The sequence below is a fragment of the Haplochromis burtoni genome, unplaced genomic scaffold, assembly GCF_018398535.1.
Source record: "Haplochromis burtoni strain Fernald_Lab_line unplaced genomic scaffold, NCSU_Asbu1 Contig_721, whole genome shotgun sequence".
Classification (NCBI taxonomy): Eukaryota; Metazoa; Chordata; class Actinopteri; order Cichliformes; family Cichlidae; genus Haplochromis; species Haplochromis burtoni.
In genome coordinates this window covers 1-15,035 of record NW_024583082.1, presented here as the reverse complement: position 1 = coordinate 15,035, position 15,035 = coordinate 1, and the positions used below count along the sequence as shown (strand labels likewise).

Here is a 15,035-nt window from a genome sequence, read left to right as displayed (position 1 = left end):
AAGATCTGCAAACATTTGGGAGACAGTAATAAGCAGATTCTATCTATGGTGAAATGAAGTTGAACACTGCCAATGAATCTGGATGCTCATGAACAACTGGATTCCTTTGCAAACAGGTTTAAGAGGTTTATTAGAAACTCAACCGGTGCAGAGGAAGGGTACGACAAGCTCCAGGCTGAATAGAGAGAAGCACATCCAAGAGTTGGCAGGCAAATCACAGTGACAAGCAAAGTCCTCCAGACTCAGAGCAATTTCTGACAGTATAGATATGCCTGATGTTTCCCACAACTATAGCTGAGCAATCAGGCAAGGTATGGAGGAATCGACTAATCTTTAAATCGACAAAAGGATGATGAATGACACCATTTGACAATTACTGTGAAGTGAAGTGGAGCAAAAATGCAGGACGTTAGATTTTATCATACTAAAAACAAAAGTTCCCATGTGTTCACTTAGGCAGTGCCATTGCTCCTGTTAACAAGTTCTAAACATTCATGATAAAAGCTACTCAAAGCATTCATAAAAGTCAACCAGTGATACAGCAGATAAAATAAGTATCAAACAGGCCACCAATTTTCAAATTAAATATATTTCTAAAGATACAATGGATATGAAAAAAATGTGTACACTTTCCTTTGGAAAGAAATTGTATTTCCTGTGACCAGTGCAGTAAAGAATAAGGCTACATGCTTTTAGATTTTACTTTCTGTTACTAGCATGGAGCGATTCAGCACAAAGGATTCTCTTTTACTTCCTTAATTCTTATCTATGCTGTTCACATGATCTTTAAATACTCACTGAGCAATGGTAAGACTATAAACAAGTTTTTCGACAGGTTAGTGCTAAGCAGCATGCACACTTAGAAACATCTGAAGTACGTGGAGTTAAAATAGTGGTAAGAACAATCTATATCCACTTTATTTATCCACTCCAAAATATGGCTGAATGAGCTAATAATGTAACTAATTACACTGTTGTTCATCTTTTCTTAGTTGTAACTCATGGATTATACGGTGATCATCTTTGTGCTGATAGGTTGGTGCATCTTTTTGATTAATTCTGTTTGTACTTTTGTTTGTTCTGAACAATTACAGCTCCAGAAACCTATATACACAGGGAAATATGAAACCTATATACACAGGGAAATATGGGGGGGGAACTAAACAAAAAACATTTGTGAATGTTGTTTTCCTGTAGAGTGTATTTTATTTAGGTTAAGATTTTGGTAAATGGGTAAGCATGAATACAAAAGAAAAGATGAAAGCTATAAATTCATGATAATATCTATATATTAAAAATATGAATCAATAATAGCACTTTGCAAAGAGATTTTTGATTTATTTTATTTGATTGTTTGTTTGTTTGTTTTGCTTAAAAGTTGCTGCCAAACAAAAATGTCACAAAGGAGAACAAAGTTCTGTGAAACCTTACAGTAATGTTAAATTGAACACTACCAAAATAAAAGACAATGCTTTATTTCAGGAGCGCTGGTTAATGGTACATTTGGTCAAACTCATCAGTACTACTATGTGAGCACCTCACTGAACTGGACGGAGGCACAGAGCCACTGCAGAGATGTCTACACTGACCTGGCCACCATAGAAAGCACAGCTGACGTTAATGCTGTCAGAAGCATTGCAACAAACACAAGTAAGCTCTTAAAACTAGTATTATAAATGTAATATATATGACTATACATATAAAACAAACTCCCAACATCTTGAGAAATGTAAATGGATTACATAAAACTAAAAAATTATATACTTCGGCTTGTTAAAGAAGAACAACAATTCCAGTTTGTGGTTATTTCTGAATTGAAAAGTCTTGTTTTTATTTAATGAACATCTTTTTGAACAGGTAAGGCATGGATAGGTCTCCATGATGACCTGGAAAACAGTTGGAGATGGTCCCTAAATGACAGCAGCTTCTACGGTCAAGGGGAGACAACATTTAGAAACTGGTACACTAATGAGCCCAACAATCTTAATGGACAGCAATACTGTGTGGCACTTTTAAGTGGGAGTCCATACAATGGTGAATGGGATGACCGTGACTGTGACGACATCCTAAACTTTGTGTGCTATAATGGTAAGTTTATAAGAATTATACAGAATATTTTTGATGGTTTGCACAGTAAGAAATGTTTTTCCGCCACAATTATGAAAAAATCTATAATTAGATCACTTTTTTTCTCAATGAACACAACACATATTAGAGATTTTACAGATATCCATTCTGACATGTTATATTTCTTCTCTTCTTCCATATATTTCCAGGTACAATAAATGGTCAAGAATCTTTTGTTAAGGTTAATTTGTTTATGAACTGGACTGATGCTCAGAGTTTCTGCAGGAACAATTATGTTGATCTACCCAGGTACAGGATTCATCCATCCCTACTGACGACTACAAGAAATAATATTAGTTTCTAAGATTATGAAGTCATGAAAATGAGATGCAGACACGATGGCCTTTTCATTCATTTCAATTAAGGTTGCACTACACATTCAATGATGTCTCTTTACCTACAAGATGTAAATGTTGAATTATTAAAATTAATTTATCATAAAGTGTTTAACTTTCAGTGTGTCACTAAATCCTTGAATTGTCACATAAGGTACTATGTTTCCAAAAGAACATAATAAGATACATAAGTGATGAACAATAAGTGTGTGAAACTATGTGTTAGATGCTTAGATGTCTATTGTTTAAACTCTGTATTCAAAGTTCTGCATGCCTTCTTACAGTATACGAAATCAGACAGAAAATGACAAGATCAAAGTCACAGCAAATGGAAGCTTTGTGTGGATTGGTCTGTATCGGCAAAAGGTGTGGTCTGATGGGAGTGACTCTCTGTTTCAATTCTGGGCCACTGGGCAACCAGACTCTGGATATGAGCAGTGTGTTGCTGCAGATTTCAGTGACTCGGGACGATGGTTGGATGAATTGTGCTCCAACAGCTTTTCATCAATCTGTTTTACAACAAGTAATAGATCTAATTTCTACTCTCACATCCTACATAGATGTTAAGTTCTGCATAAAAAAATTTAAAAATGTACTTATTGTTGTTACTTTTTGTTTATGCGAAGCCAAGATCCAAGCAAAATATAGTGAAAATACAGTATACAGGTTTTATTATATACGCTTATATAAAAACACAGGCAGTAACCACGTGTCTTAAATTATTATTAATGAGGAATATCATCTGCTGTGAGTATACAAGTGGCAAAAACTTAGGTACAAGTGTAAATTAAAAACTGATTCAAAAGTGTATTTTACCTTAAATGGTTATGTCAGTCAATAGTTCAAAGAATTGCTTACTTGTTACTGCATTGTCTTTGAAATCATTAATGGGCAAAATAAATGTTGTGACTTTCTATGCTTTCTGCCATGACAGTGACGTTCAGTCTAACGGGACAAACGGAAACCAGCATCACTCTGCAGTGGAATAAAGTCAACAACAATGTCAGCTTTGTTCTCCAGTTTAATGGTACAGAGACAAGCATCAGTGCACCAGCTGGAAATGGACCAGTAATCACACGTCTCATCTCTCACTGCTGGAACTCAATACACATTCACTCTCTACTCTGTGTTTGAGAACGTCAGAAGCAGTGGAGTCAGCATTACTGCAGTCACTGGTGAGTTAATCAATTGATTTAAACTGCAATACAATATTTTCAAAAAATACTGATAATAATTCAAAAGTATAATTTTTGACTGTTTTTAACTAGTGAGAAATCAATTTTGAAGAATTTTTGAAACTTACTTTATTTTCTCATTTTTCCATTTAGCTCCTTCAAATGCACAAAACCTCATATCATCAGGACAAAATGAAACCAGCATCACTCTGCAGTGGAATAAAGTCAACAACAATGTCAGCTTTGTTCTCCAGTTTAATGGTACAGAGACAAGCATCAGTGCACCAGCTGGAAATGGACCAGTAATCACACCGTCTCATCTCTCACTGCTGGAACTCAATACACATTCACTCTCTACTCTGTGTTTGAGAACGTCAGAAGCAGTGGAGTCAGCATTACTGCAGTCACTGGTGAGTTAATCAATTGATTTAAACTGCAATACAATATTTTCAAAAATACTGATAATAATTCAAAAGTATAATTTTTGACTGTTTTTAACTAGTGAGAAATCAATTTTGAAGAATTTTTGAAACTTACTTTATTTTCTCATTTTTCCATTTAGCTCCTTCAAATGCACAAAACCTCATATCATCAGGACAAAATGAAACCAGCATCACTCTGCAGTGGAATAAAGTCAACAACAATGTCAGCTTTGTTCTCCAGTTTAATGGTACAGAGACAAGCATCAGTGCACCAGCTGGAAATGGACCAGTGAATCACACAGTCTCATCTCTCACTGCTGGAACTCAATACACATTCACTCTCTACTCTGTGTTTGAGAACGTCAGAAGCAGTGGAGTCAGCATTACTGCAGTCACTGGTGAGTTAATCAATTGATTTAAACTGCAATACAATATTTCAAAAATTGAAATATCAAAAGTATAATTTTTGATGTTTTTAACTAGTGAGAAATCAATTTGAAGAATTTTTGAAACTTACTTTTTCTCATTTTTTTTAGCTCCTTCAAATGCACAAAACCTCATATCATCAGGACAAAATGAAACCAGCATCACTCTGCAGTGGAATAAAGTCAACAACAATGTCAGCTTTGTTCTCCAGTTTAATGGTACAGAGACAAGCGTCAGTGCACCAGCTGGAAATGGACCAGTGAATCACACCGTCTCATCTCTCACTGCTGGAACTCAATACACATTCACTCTCTACTCTGTGTTTGAGAACGTCAGAAGCAGTGGAGTCAGCATTACTGCAGTCACTGGTGAGTAAATTAATGATGAGTACAAGCTGGAAGAATAACAGGTTTTGTTTTGTTTTTGACTTTTTTCTTTGGTTTAGTTTTTCTTGTTGTTGTTGTTGCATCTTCCTTTTGCTGCTCATCAGTGCATGTGATTGTTTTCCTTGTTTATTAGTGTTGAAGAATCAATTTGCATGTAGATATTGTGTTTATAGTTAATTCCATTTTGTTTTCTCTCCCTGTAAATGCATAACTGATTCTACTTTCTACATTCAAAGGGCCTAGTAAGTATTTGCCTTTCTTTCATTTACTGTATCCTCCCAAAGCATTTTTGGTCATGTATATTGTTTGTATACCTGTGTTTGTATCATTTGACCATTTACAACATTTCTGTAATTTACTTCATAATGCATTGCATGTATATCTCTACAATCCTAATTAACAAAAACTTGGATGCTGTGAATAACAACATACATTTAAATACAGTATCCAAGAATAAATACTCCTTTAATTTCTTTTATAAATAAAGATTTCAGGATCATTATGTCATTATTAATTAGTGTAACATTTGTTTTTGTTTTTTGTGTAAACAGATTATGTTATTGGACTGAAAGCGAGACTGCGGGCATTTGTTCAGCTGTCAGAGTCGGACATTCAGGAGAGACTGGAAGAGGTCAGACTAACCTCTGTTTTATTTTCTTTTTTCATACTTATATTCACTTTGTCCAGCGATAACATGAAGCCTTTTTTCTGTTTTCCTCCGCCTCTAGTTCTTCAGACAACATGGATTACAGCCACAGGTTTTATCCCTGAGGAATCTGAAGGTTAAACCATGACACTAGTGGAGAAAAGTGCTTTATACTTTACAAATTTCCAATTAATTTCCTCAAACTGGAACAAGAATTAATTTGATTGACCATTTTTGAAGATCTCCATATACATAATTGTTTGTATTCTGGGTACTGAGCAGCAGCAGAGGTCATTAACAAGTTAAATGTTATCTTGACCTTTTTGTAATCTTTGTTGCTCAGAAGTTAATAACAGGTGTGCAAAGTTTTGTTTATCAGTGTTTTAAATGTGATAATGCAATTAAATTAAATACTGTGGGCATTTATGCTATATCATTATCTTTCTAAACCGATGAGTTATATTTTTATGGTATCTATTTGAACAAACAGAATACTGCGTTAATGTAACTCCCTTGCACCCCTTGCTGGAAATAAAAGTAATTACAGTGGTATTGCTTTTGTTGTAGGTCTGGAAAAGGAGAATCAATCTAGCTGAGATCATGTCTAACGTCAAATTCCTTATCACTTCTTTTTTGTCAGTGTTGCCATATTTCTGATGGCCACACATTTTAAATAAATATTGTCAAGATCACAGCAGAGGTGGACTTTTTTTTTTTTTTGCTGTTTCTTTCTACATAGTGTTTAGTTCTCTTATCATTTTTTTCCTGGTGTCTGCCACATTTTTTCTGAGTGCTCCGTACTCCTGTCATTGTCTGAAGGGCAGTCTGTCTTTGTTAGCTCTGCAATAAACTGGTGACCTGTCCAGAGTGTAGAAGAGTGAGCAGCTGGGTATGCAATAAACTAAATTAAAATATTGATAGTTATTTATTAGTATCTATTTGCGTTCCACTTTGAATCTTTTGGGATCAGAATCAACAACTGTAAGCTAATGTGACGTAGCAACAGGAAGAGTTGCCATACAGCATTAATTCACTGCCCTGACTGTCCAGGGCAGCTTACTGGACACAGGACTCAGGAGGTCACACTGGTAGTCTATTTATCAGAAGAGAGACCACAGACCCACAGACCACATGTCAAAGTGTCCTTGGACAAGATACTAAACCCCAAAATGCCTGTCATTCATTCATCGGTGTGTAAGTATATATCAACCAAGTGATACATACTTATCATTCCCTATACTTTTTCTTCAGAAGGGTAGACTGACTTACAGTGAGCCAAGAGCCACATATTGAGCAGCTGGACATACAGAACCAAACATAAGGGGAGGCTCTAGGTCCAGAGATAGAGCAGGTCATCTACTGGAATCTGTTGGAAGGTGATGGTTCAGTCTCTGCCTACTCCAGTCTCCATGCCAAATATATTTGGGCAAGATTCTGTTCATATAGCACCAACCTGCACCTCATGGTTCTTTAAGGTGTAAGAATGATAAATAGAAAGAATGAGTGTATGTTTATTTCACAATATTATTATTATTATCATTATTATTATTATTATGTTTGCCTAACAAAAAGTCCAGGGAAGTAGCCAATCAGGTCAGCTGTTAGCAATGATTAGGGCTATTGCCCTATCGTAAAAGCTGTCCATGAGTCTGTTTGTCCACGACCTCAGCAGCCTGAATCTCCTGCCAGATGGCAGCAGCTTAAACACCTGGTGTTCTGGTGTGTGCAGTCCCGTAGGATTCTGCATGCCCTCTTGCGACAGTGCTGAACAGGGGGGGTAAGAGGATGTCCAATGATTTTTGGGGCCATATTAATGACCCTGTGAAGGGCCTTTTTGTGTGCGATGGTGCAGCTGGACAACCATACACAGAATTGTTAATAACTATATTTACCATGTGTACCAAACAGGGCTGCGACTTGTCATCGAGTACATTTAATAATTAAATTAAAAAATTCTCAACACAGATTCCTTGCTTTGATACTTTGTTTAAGGCACGGCTCTGTAGCACGCCATTGTCAACATGGAAGCGCAAATGCGAATGTTTTAACCCGAAAAACAAACCTGCAATACAAACGTATTTATGAGCAGTGTGTGAACAAAATGTTTGACAACATTAAGCCCACACACGCTAATGACAAAACAGAAGCAGTGAGGATGATTCTGGCATAGTTTCACGTGGTGCCAGAATCTGTTCCCACACCGCCAAGAACAAAAAGGTGGAGCGATTACCGAGACAGTGAGCTCTTGTAGAGTGAAAGAAAAGCAAACTTTGGTGCTGCTGCATCCACCGTTTGTTTTACAGAGTGAAAAAGCAACAGGAAGTCTCCAGATGTTGTATTAAAATATGCAGATGAACTGTTACCTAAGTTTGATAATGTGACGAAATTATCCAGCTTAAGGAATCTGACGGCAGCCGTCCTATTTTACATGGAAGCGAACAAGGGTGAGTCTAACTAAACCACTCAGTCATCAGAGCCAAACCCTTTAGAATAATCACCCAGCAGAATATATGCATTCAAAACTTATATATTCTCAGTTCATAAACAGAAATTATGAATTAGCATAACATGTCTTACTCTGCTGATCAAACATAGACTCTGTGACTACAAACCAACAATGAAATAAAGAAGACAAAAAAAAAATCATGGAACCCAAAAGAAAACAGAGCAGTTGAGGTTCTAAGTGAGATACATATCCTTCTCACATGTTAATGAGTCATTATTATCAAACTTATAATCAAACTTATTCAGTTCTATAATTCCAAAAGTACAGAACTGTGATCTAAAAATACTCCTAAGGAGAATATCTGGCTGCCCATCATACACTCATCAGCCACTTTATTAGGTATATGTTCAAATGCAGGTTTTCACATATATCCAATCACATGAAAGCAACTCAAGCATTTAGCATTGTAACAGCCCGTATTGTATTATAGCACCACTAGGGTGGTGGCAGCCATTCCATGCTGTTCATGCTCTGTTCTTAGGAGAAACCTTACCGTTGTAACGGGCTGGCGCCGGCGACTACTGATCTTTGCAGATGTATGTACGACCTAGTAGAGCTGTGGAGACCTGGCTTGTATGGTCTTTTGTTGCTGACAACGAATAAAGGTATGTTGTTTGATTTAACTGACTGGCTTCGAGTTATCCAGCTAACCTCCACACCATATGCCCGCTGGACCTGCTAGCCGCTCCTTCCTCGCCAGACTGCTGTTACGCCATGCAGCCCGACAAAAAATACGTACACTGATACGTTGGGTTCGGTTTCATGGGGTTTGTATTCTATCAGAGCAATGAGGAAGTAAAAAGCTGATACATTTTTTACTTTATTTCCTAATACCCTACACCAAGGTATTTGTCACAGAGGGTCTGATTTACTACCCCAAATCCTATCTAAGCCCATGACTAAGACCTTAAACATTAATAATGAACACAGTTAAACATTAAACCATGCACTGTATATTGACCTACAGGCATTACTTAGGATTAAAATATTGATACCCACCTATGTTTCATGTTTTTACAGGGAAATGCACTGAGAATCTGTTCATTTGTACAAACACACACACACACACACACACACATTCTGGCAGTTTGCTGGTCTGATGCAATCAGGTGCAATCTTCCAAGGACATTCCCCTGAGGTGAGAATATACAAAACAAACAAACAAGAATTTAAAAAAAAAAAAAAAAGCACTCACAGGCCTCACTTAGTATGTTAAATATTAAAGATCATGACAGTGGATTTTCACATCTTCACATGATCTGTTTTACATCAAATAATTTACACAGTCTATTTACTGTCACAAATCTCCTCTATGAGATTTACATTATGAATGGTGTAGCTTTTAATTATTGTCACATGCTATAATGCAGCCCACATACTAATGGGCAAATAATAAGTGACATGTGAAATCATCTCATAAACCAGATATAATTGCATCACAGCCCTTGAGTTTCACATGTCTGACTTAAACCTTTGCATACATTTGCTATATCTCTAAAATTAGAAACATCCCATTACAGCGTGATACTGAAAAACTAGTGGATGCATTTATTATTTCTAGGCTGGACTACTGTAAATCGTTTTCAGTCCTAAAAACTCAGCCTTCAGCTAATCCAAAATGTTGCAGAGGGAGTACTGGTTCGAACGAGGGAGCATATTTCTTCAATACTGATTTCTTTTCATTGGCTCTCTGTTGAATCCAGAATCAAATTTAAAACTCTCTCCTCATATGCAAGGTCTTCAATACTCAGGTCACATCTTATATTAAAGACATAGTACCGTATCACTCCAATAGAACACTTCGATCTCAGGCTGCACTTCCCAGATTATTTTAAAGTACAGGGTGGGCCATTTACATGGATACACCGTAATAACACGGGAATGGTTGGTGATATTAAAGTCCTGTTTGTGGCACATTAGTATATGTGAGGGGGCAAACTCCTCAAGATAGGTGGTGACCATGGTGGCCATTTAGACTTTGGATACAAACTTTTGTTTTTTCAATAGGAAGAGGGCCATGTGACACATCAAACTTATTGGTAATGTCACAAGAAAAACAATGGTGTGCTTGGTTTCAATGTAACTTTATTCTTTCATGAGTTATTTACAAGTTTCTCTTTGTTCGCAGCCATTGACATGTCGAAGAGGTTAACACGTGAGGAGCGGATCGAAATTGTGTTGATATCTGGTGAACACAGTAACCGGGTCATTGCAGCAGATTTCAATGCAAGACACCCTACGAGACCACCCATCTCCCATGCTACAGTCAGCAAACTGCTTGCCAAGTTTCGTGAAACTGGTTCAGTGTTGGATTTGCCAAAATGTGGACGCAAGAAAACTGTCACTAATGAAGAAACATCAGTGGCTGTCCTAGCTTAATGATCAGTTATTATTAATCTCTGGCTCTCTTCCACACTGTGTCTTTTATCCTGTCTTCCTCCCCTCACTCCCAGTCATATGCAGCAGAAGGCTGTCCCTCCGCCACAAATGATTTTACACATCATCCAATATTTTTGTTCACTGGAGTTGTAACTGGTGTTGTAAAGTATTTTTTTTACCAAGAAGGAAAAAGGAAATAACAGATAAATCAGCACTATGTTATGCTGTAATATGAGACAAAAAGAGATAAGCACTGAGACAGGTTGGTTTTTGAAAGAATTTGTATTACATCAAAGTAGTGAATACAAGAAATGTCTGTAAGGTTTAGACTGTTCTTCCTGATATCTGATAAGTCATTGTTACAGAAAAAGTTTTACTTCCTTTTGTCTTAGCTACACCCATGAGAACGATCTTTAAACAGTCGCAGCAGAAGGTGAGAACTAATATTTCTACATTGACATCTTACTCAATGAATACTGAGAGGTGTTTTAAGTATTTCTATTCTTGGACTTGGTAAGAACAATCTATATTTACTGTATTTTGTTAAAAGGTTATATATATATAAGGATGAGTTTCTCTGCACATATCTACATGTATTTTACTGAAGGTATATTCATTTAAAATAGGCTGTTTAACATTGTGGCTTTTTTTACAGTTTTGACTAATGGACTATAGATTGATCATCTTTGCCTTAACAGGTTGGTGACACTTTTTCTTAAAAAGAATTTCAGCTTAAGCAATCTTCTTTCAATCCTACCTACATACAGGTGTTTCTACATAACATGCAACAGAGAGGTCAGCTTAAAAAAAGTTATATCTATCAGCTATAAATGTTTTCTATAGGGCACTAAATTTGTCGCTGTAGTCATGATTTTAGATTTTTGTAATATGGCAAAAGAAACTAAATGGTTGAAAAGACTATTCTTAATCTGTTATGAATACTGTTTGACGCGTACTTCACCATATTTATGTAAAACTTTTCGATTGTTTTTTAAGACTGAAACTAAAACAAAAGCTAGCTAAGCCTGCAGAGGACAAATATTCTTGGTATTAGAGTTTAAATTCAGTGCTGTTTAGGGTAGGTTCAGTGTAGCATTCATCAGCGTATCAACACACTGAATTTCAACATTTCAGCACAGCTATATGGAAGTATAATCCAGTCAATGACATAAAGAGATAGAATAGGAATTTTCTTCTTGCTGTATGTGTAAGAATGAATGTGAGAAAAACAATGTCTTTAAGTATATGAAGAAATAATAAAACAATAACAGGACCTTAAAAAAATCTATTTCACTGTTGACCTATAAGTTAGTAGATTCTTATATAAGACACTTTGGGAAACCTACAGTAATATTTCTAAACCTATTTTATCCATATTCCCTCTCCACAGTATAAACTATAATATATTATGTTTTTTTGAGTGTTGCAAAATTTAAATAGTGCCTTATTTCAGGAGCACTGGTTAGTGTTGCCTTTTGTCAGACTCGTCAGTACTACTTTGTGAGCACCTCAAAGACATGGACAGATGCACAGAGTCACTGCAGAAATGTCTACACTGACCTGGCAACCATAGAAAACACAGCTGATCTTTATGCTGTCACAAGTACTGCATCAAACACAGGTGAGTTCTTGATATTGGAAATATAAATCATACATAACAAACTGTAGAAATATATACAATTACACTCTGTTTATAGTAACCATTGTCCTTAATGTAAATATGTAAGAAAAAAAAATTGTCTATGTTTCTGTTCTGTGTCCTGTGTACTGTTTGTTTGTATATGTGTCTTTCTGGCTGCTGTTACAACCAAATTTCCCCTTGTGGGACAGTTAAAAGATTATTTTATTCTATTTTAAGTTCACAAAAAACAAATTCTTGAGAAACCTTAAAGGAATACAGAAAACAACAATTTGCATCTTTTTAAACAGGTAAGGCATGGATAGGTCTCCATGATGACCTGCAGAACAGTTGGAGATGGTCCCTAAATGACAGCAGCTTCTATGGCGTGGGAGAGGCAGCATTTAGAAACTGGTACCCTGGTTCGCCCAACAATCTTAATGGACAGCAACAGTACTGTGTGGCACTTTTAAGTGGGAGTCTATACAGTGATAGATGGGATGACCGTGATTGTGGTGATAAATACTTCTTTGTGTGCTATAATGGTGAGTTTACATGGAGTAAGAATTAACAATGTGTCAAATATTTCTCCTAAATCATTTCGACCTACTCAGTCTAGATCAGGGGTGGGGAGCTCCAGCCTCAAGGGCCGGTGTCCTGCAGGTTTTAGATATTACCCTGGATCAAATGATTAGTTTGCCCTCTGGAGAACTTCAAGACATGTTAAGGAGGTCATTTAGCTATTTGAATCAGCTGTTTTGGATAAAGGACACATCTAAAACTTACAGGACACCGACACTTGAGGCCTGGAGTTCCCCACCCCTGATCTAGATCATAAATCTACTATTAGGTCTCACTTTTCATTTCCTGAACTTCGCACACATTTTATAAAAACTATTTCACCAGCTAGTCCAACCTATCAGTCTACTGGTTCATTATTTCTGTATTTTTGCAGGTACAATAAATGGTGAAGCATCCTTTGTTAAGGTTAACAGTACTGTAAATTGGACTGATGCTCAGAGTTTCTGCAGAAAGAATTATGTTGATCTAGCCAGGTATAGTATCCACTAAAGAAGACTTTAAGGCACAACACAAGTTACCTTTTTCTGTTCTGGCAATTTTTTCCCAACGAAATTTGGGCAAACTAAAACATAGTTTTAAATTTTCATTTAAAACTATGTTTTAAATGAAAATTGGTTTAAAGTCATAGAAAATTTTAAAAGTATTTGCTTTATATAAAATATCAATTCCTCTGTTAATTAAAAGTTATTGTCAAATCTTTAAATAGCCACTCAATACACTGTCTTTGAAAATTTGAAGAAGAAAAAAAAAGAGAGAGAGAGAGATTTTTCCTCTGTATTCAAAATCCAACTCTTCTTCTTGCAGTGTAAGAAATCAGACAGAAAGTCAGAAGATCGCGGTCCTAGCAAATGGAGTTTTTGTGTGGATCGGTCTCTATCGGCAAAAGGTGTGGTCTGATGGGACTGACTATCTATTTCAATACTGGGCCACTGGGCAACCAGACTCTGGAAATGAGCAGTGTGTTGCTGCAGATTTCAGTGACTCAGGACGATGGTCGGATGAATTGTGTTCCAAGAACTTTCCATCCATCTGTTTTACTACAAGTAATAGATCTAATTTCTACTCTCACATACTTAACAGATGGAAAAGCCTGCATCGAATAAACATATTTCTATTAAGGCAATTTATTTGTTACTGAATATTAATACTAAAACCAGCACTTTGGTTTAGGAATTAGTAGTGTATGAGTAGTCCTTTAAGATCAAAGTGAGAGTACATGTTGTTTTCAGCCCAGCTAAATGCAATTCAAATCTACTGATCACAAAACTATATAAAAGACATTTCAGGGTTTTTTATGTCATTTCTGTCATTTACAGTAAACTTCAGATCAACGGCCCATAATGAGAGCAGCATCACTCTGCAGTGGAATAAAGTCAACAACAATGTCAACTTTATTTTCCAGTTTAATAGTACAGAGGCAAGCATCAGTGCACCAGCTGGAAATGGACCAGTAAATCACACAGTCTCGTCTCTCACTGCTGGAACTAAATACACATTCACTCTCTACTCTGTGTTGGCGAGTATCAAAAGCAGTGGAGTCAGCATTACTGCATTTACCAGTAAGATAACAAATATTTTCCTCACTGTATAACTACTGCCCCTCACCCCTCCCAGGGTAAGGTCCATCTCCAGAGATTTCTCTCCTGAGCCATTCTTTCTAGTTGGCTCTGGGTGTAGCCCATCTTATTTACTTCTGCCTCGAGGTCTCGTCGCCAGGTGTTTCTTGGGCAGCCTCTCTTTTCCTTGCCTTCAGGGATCCACCTGAGAGCCTGCCTGGGATGTTGGTTGGCAGTTTAAGTATGCCCTACCCAGCACCATCTTTTCTTCCTGATTTCTTCCTCTACTGGAAGTTGACAGGTTCTTTCCCATAAGATGATATTTGTGCGTGCCAGCAAATGTGGAGGATCTGTCTGAGACAGCTGATAAGGAATTTCTGGGGGGATTCCAAATCTATGTCTTTCAGAATGTATATTACATAAAATTTTGTCATAATCTGCAAAAAATCAGCTACAAGCAGCTTGAGAAGCTCAAGCTATTGCTAATACAAACACAGATATGAGAATGCCTACCTGCCTTGTTTTAGTGGTTCCTTTATCAAGTGGAATTAATTCAGCTTCCAGGAACAATAGCTGACTATGGCCACAAGATGGCAGTAATGTTAAGTCCCTGTCACAATAGGCATCTGCTTTAAAACATGCAGAGTCATCTGCTGTGGACGCATTTCTTCTCAACTACTTAAAACATAGTTTCGCAATTGGTCCTCCTAATTCTTCTTTGGCAATTTTTGTGTCCAGATGTTTTGATTCATTTACCTGACATAGATAATAGACCCAACGCAACTAAGGATACATTTAGCTCCTCCAAATCTGTTTACAGTTTTTTCTGATTGCTTAAGCACATTTTTTGTAACTATTGGCTAATTTTGCAAAACTC

The 15,035-nt window shown here is 36.7% G+C and overlaps 2 protein-coding genes and 2 long non-coding RNA genes across 4 annotated transcripts; all 4 read left to right on the top strand.

The window, feature by feature from the left end:
• Positions 1-722: 722 nt before the first annotated feature.
• On the top strand, positions 723-3,530 carry LOC121812663 (secretory phospholipase A2 receptor-like; the record flags this gene model as incomplete). Its single annotated transcript, XM_042215451.1, has 7 exons — positions 723-895; positions 993-1,035; positions 1,483-1,650; positions 1,858-2,088; positions 2,277-2,376; positions 2,747-2,985; positions 3,397-3,530. Coding segments are annotated over exons 2-7 (906 nt in total), but the record flags the coding sequence as incomplete, so codon positions are not given.
• A 2-nt stretch (positions 3,531-3,532) lies between these two features.
• Positions 3,533-3,854, top strand: LOC121812665. The gene is made up of 2 exons (XR_006053231.1): positions 3,533-3,637; positions 3,791-3,854. It is a non-coding gene; the product is annotated as an uncharacterized LOC121812665 (long non-coding RNA).
• Positions 3,855-3,871: 17 nt separating this feature from the next.
• Positions 3,872-6,192, top strand: LOC102290831. The gene is made up of 7 exons (XR_006053229.1): positions 3,872-3,877; positions 3,918-4,047; positions 4,200-4,457; positions 4,596-4,853; positions 5,108-5,113; positions 5,423-5,502; positions 5,600-6,192. It is a non-coding gene; the product is annotated as a receptor-type tyrosine-protein phosphatase H (long non-coding RNA).
• A 4,873-nt stretch (positions 6,193-11,065) lies between these two features.
• On the top strand, positions 11,066-13,091 carry LOC121812661 (lithostathine-1-like). Its single transcript, XM_042215450.1, has 4 exons — positions 11,066-11,100; positions 11,856-12,023; positions 12,332-12,565; positions 12,976-13,091. The coding sequence occupies exons 1-4, from the start codon at positions 11,067-11,069 to the stop codon at positions 13,089-13,091; spliced, it is 552 nt and encodes a 183-aa protein (XP_042071384.1). The 5' UTR covers position 11,066.
• Positions 13,092-15,035: the final 1,944 nt, after the last annotated feature.